General features: G+C 38.0%; 1 protein-coding gene across 1 annotated transcript in view; it reads left to right on the top strand.

Moving 5' to 3' along the window:
• The window catches only part of LOC107710898 (tyrosine-protein kinase FRK-like), an 8,924-nt gene extending 5,011 nt beyond the window's left edge, over positions 1–3,913 (top strand). The window contains exons 4-6 of the mRNA XM_016515766.1: positions 1,374–1,555; positions 2,046–2,211; positions 2,751–3,913. Coding sequence (XP_016371252.1) covers positions 1,374–1,555; positions 2,046–2,211; positions 2,751–2,959 — 557 coding nt within the window. The 3' untranslated portion in view covers positions 2,960–3,913. The remainder of the gene's footprint in view (positions 1–1,373; positions 1,556–2,045; positions 2,212–2,750) is intronic.
• Positions 3,914–4,093: the final 180 nt, after the last annotated feature.

The following is a 4,093-nucleotide window of genomic DNA, read 5'->3' as shown; positions in this document are numbered from 1 at the left end:
GCTGCTTCATCACTAACTGCGGTTACTGAAACCACGCCTTCTTTCTTTGCGTGCACATTTGGGCCACATTATGCAAATATTTTCACATAGTGAGGTAGATATGTGGGGCGTGTTAGAACGAGCCGTTTTAGGGGGGCGTGGCAGAGTCTTAACTTTGATAAAGAATATCTCTTTGGTTTTGAGACTTTAGTCTTTGCAACTTCAGGGATCTTATCTATGCACAGTCAGCTTGTAACACTCCAAAGAGAAAGGAAAACTTGAAATCGCATCATATGACTCCTTTAAATATGAAGCTAAAACTAGCAACTCTTGAATGAGTGAGTGAGTCACTCACTCGACCGTTCATTCAACCGATTCATTCAAAGGGCTAATTAATTCGGGAATGAAGCAATTGACTGTTTTTATGAATGGATCATTGAATCATTGATTTGTTCTAAAACTCTGATTCATTCAGAAAAAAGCATCACTGTCTGTTTCTCGGAGATGCTCAACAGATTTGTTGTGGCTTTGATTGGAATTTTCGTTGGCGAAATAGAACAAAAACAGCCAATATTGTGTATAAAATGTAAGATGATACATATCGCACACCCCCCACAGTATTTCTGCATGGATCCACTGTAAAAAGTGGTAACCTGCAATTGTTACATTAAAAGCTATTTCTACTGTACCTGAGCTTACTCTTAAATTTTGTTTTGTTGGTGTAACCTGATATATTTTAGTTGATTCTGTTATATAAAATAAAATTAGTTTATTTAGATGTCACCACAAGAAGCCAATTTTTTAGGTTACCATTTTTTTTCAGTGTAGTTCTCCTGTCCAGAGTTCAGGTTGTTAAACTTGATGAGATATCTGTGCATGGTTTGCAATCGTACTATACCAAACCAAACCACATTCTAATGGAAATGCTAGTAGTACTGTTACTGCTCTACGGTGGAAAAGGGCTATTTTCTTCCTGTGACCAGACGAAACCAGCAGTTCAATTCCAGGCTGCAGCAAAGTCACATTGTGCAGAGGAATCAACTGGTTCCTGTGGTCTTGTCCCGGTGGCCGTCTAGGAGACAAGGTCTTCACTGGGGATCTGTCTCATGGGGCTCATAGACTAATGGGCAGAAAGAGCAGGTCAATCAGGACCTGGAAAGACTGCTTCAGCTGCTTCGTTTCCCAGAACCCTTTCCTCCTGGTGTCAGCAACTTATTTGGACAGATAATCAGGGCCAGTGTTGTGCAAGATCTCATTCCCCCATTGTGTAAATATTTAGTAGGTTATTTGACCACATAAACCGTAGGTTTTTGAGGTTAGTTTATTCTGAAACTGTAACAAAACAACATCTGACATGTTAATTATATTTATTCCCTATATTCTCTCTCATACAGAAGACAGAGGTGCTTCTCTTCAATTGTCTGATCAGATAGAAATGGGATCCCAAGTGGCATCTGGCATGGCATTCCTTGAGCTACAGAACTACATTCACAGAGATCTTGCGGCACGAAATGTTCTGGTGGGAGATAACAATGTGTGTAAGGTGGCCGACTTTGGCTTGGCACGTGTATTTCAGGTAAGAAATATTCTCAGTTTTTTAAAAAAGGCCTGACCCCTCAGCTTACCTATGGGGCAGTGGTTCTCAAATGGGTCGCTACCCAAAAATGAGTCAAAGATCTATCACAGTAGTGTCACGGACAGTAAATGCAAATGGTAAACTAAGCGCATAGTAAAGTAAATAATCTTGGCAACATCAAAGGTTGTGTGTATTCGGTCAGTCTTTTCAATATTTGGCCCATAGTTGATCTTTATTTATATTTATTCATTTACAAAATTGACCATTTCCCTATTCAGTCTTTGTCATATCAATACATTTGGATACTGTTGGGTCTATTCAGTTCATTGTTATATTATTAATACTGTAACATTGTATTATTTCATCTTGATTGACCACTTGATGTTCTGAAGCCAATCTGTTGAGAACCACTGCTATATTGTATGCACTGATTTTGGGTAAAAAGTACAAAAACTGTACTTTTGGCTTTCTCACTGCATGATTTCTTTAGATGGAAAATGAGAATGTTTATGAGGCCAAAGAAGGAACCAAGTTTCCAGTGAAATGGACTGCTCCCGAGGCCATCCACGAGAACAAATTCACCATCAAATCTGACGTTTGGTCTTTTGGGATCCTACTATATGAAATTGTGACATTTGGACAGATTCCTTACCCAAGTACGTCATTCTCATTTATAATTTCGCTTATTGTACCCATCGTTCTCATACAGAAAAATAGACCAAAATACTAATAATATGTCTAGGCTTCAGGGGCACAATCCAATAGCAGTATCAAGTAGAAAGTTATGGTGTGATGTAAACTAAAGGCTACTGACTATTTTTAAAAAGAAAAAATTCCTTCAGTGTTTCAGTAGGAAATATATATCACCATACTGGGCCAGTTTATGTTCAATGTACAGTCTGGTTCCTAAAGAAACAAAGTTTATTGTACGGTATTGTAAGGTCCTTAAAACCAAATTATAAAATGTATTAATATCAGTATGAACTGCAGCCCTTCCTCACTGAACTGCATTTAATATTCTATTTTCTCTGTTTCTGTTTTTTGTGTGATTTTTGTACAAGGGTAAGAACAAACTTGCAACCCATTTTTGGATCTCGACCCACAAGTTGAGAACCATTGTTATATGCTATACAGTAAAGTTTGACCAGGTCAAAGCATTGAAGGATTTTAATGTTGCTTTTCACTCTTTCTCCAGCCATGACAAACTTTCAGGTGGTACAACAGTTGTCCAAAGGCTACAGGATGCCGTACCCTCTTAACTGCCCAAAATATTTGTATGACATCATGTCCGAATGCTGGAAGGACTCCCCTGCAGACAGACCCACCTTTGAAGCTCTGCAGTGGAAACTCGAGGACTTCTTTGATGTAGATCTCAGCTCTTACGATGACGCAAACCGCTACTAAAAGACACTGCTGCTTACAAATTTGATGTAACTGCAAATGAGCCAAGTGCAGGGATTTGATGAGCAAACCTGAGATGCTATTTTAGTATCAAATGACCCAAATGCCTTTATGTATTCTTAATGAACACATATAATATGCTTAATGCACTCATCAAGAGTTTTCCTATGTACAAACTGCATTAGTTAAAGCTGAAGCATGTAGTCATGTGGATGCTAAAATGCTTTCCCCCATCCCGGGTTAATGTGCGGAGACAACTGGTAACCTGTTTCCCTGGAAAGTGCTTTCAACACTCCATTCTGTCGTCCAGTGACAAACTGGAGAATGGGTGGAATTGGAAACCGGTTTGCACACAGTCATAATTTATGCAGTTCTGTTAATGCTATTGACGCTGATTTTGCACAATTCACAACACAATTCAGCTTTGAATCAAAAATATATTCTCAGCCTTCCTGATTATTTCCTTTTTGCATTCTTCCATTCATTCTGTGGAGGCATACCTCAATCTATATTTGCTGCCGTGTGCATACTGTATGCCATCGTATTGGTGGTTTATTGTCACTTGACTTGCACTCATGCTGGCGCCATGAAACCGAAACAATTTAGGAATAAATATAAATGGCCTGGGCGACAAACATGAATGGAAACAGGTAGCAGTGTAGCCGGGTTAACCTGTTTTATGTTGAATGAGTCACTGCATGTCAGACTAGCAGCATTACTTGTTCTAAGAGAGGAATGCTCAGAATCCATTACATACATTTGCTCATAGCATTAAGCAGAAAGCGCACATTGAGACTAGATTCTCAGCCGAGCCTTAGTGAAAACTGTAATAATTAGAAATATTGTACAGTCACAGTGATTTTTAAAAACATTTTGGGTTTAAACAGAGCTTCTTTGAAGATAATTTACAAACAGTGATTCTTTTTTTCACTCTCTTGTAAGAAGATAAAAATATACACTACCATTTGAAAGTGTGGGGTCATTGTTTTTTTGTTTTTTTTTCTTTTTTGAAAGAGAAAATAAAAATTGTAAAAAAAAAAGTATAATAAGAAAATAATAAGCCGTGATTCTTGAAAACCAAATGTAGCATATTAGAATTATTTCTGAAGGATCATGTGACTGAAGACTAAAGAATTG

This window comes from Sinocyclocheilus rhinocerous, unplaced genomic scaffold, assembly GCF_001515625.1.
Source record: "Sinocyclocheilus rhinocerous isolate Xijiao unplaced genomic scaffold, SAMN03320098_v1.1 scaffold4493, whole genome shotgun sequence".
Classification (NCBI taxonomy): domain Eukaryota; kingdom Metazoa; phylum Chordata; class Actinopteri; order Cypriniformes; family Cyprinidae; genus Sinocyclocheilus; species Sinocyclocheilus rhinocerous.
The sequence above is the reverse complement of the archived record's forward strand: the minus strand, read 5'-3'. Positions and strand labels throughout refer to the sequence as shown.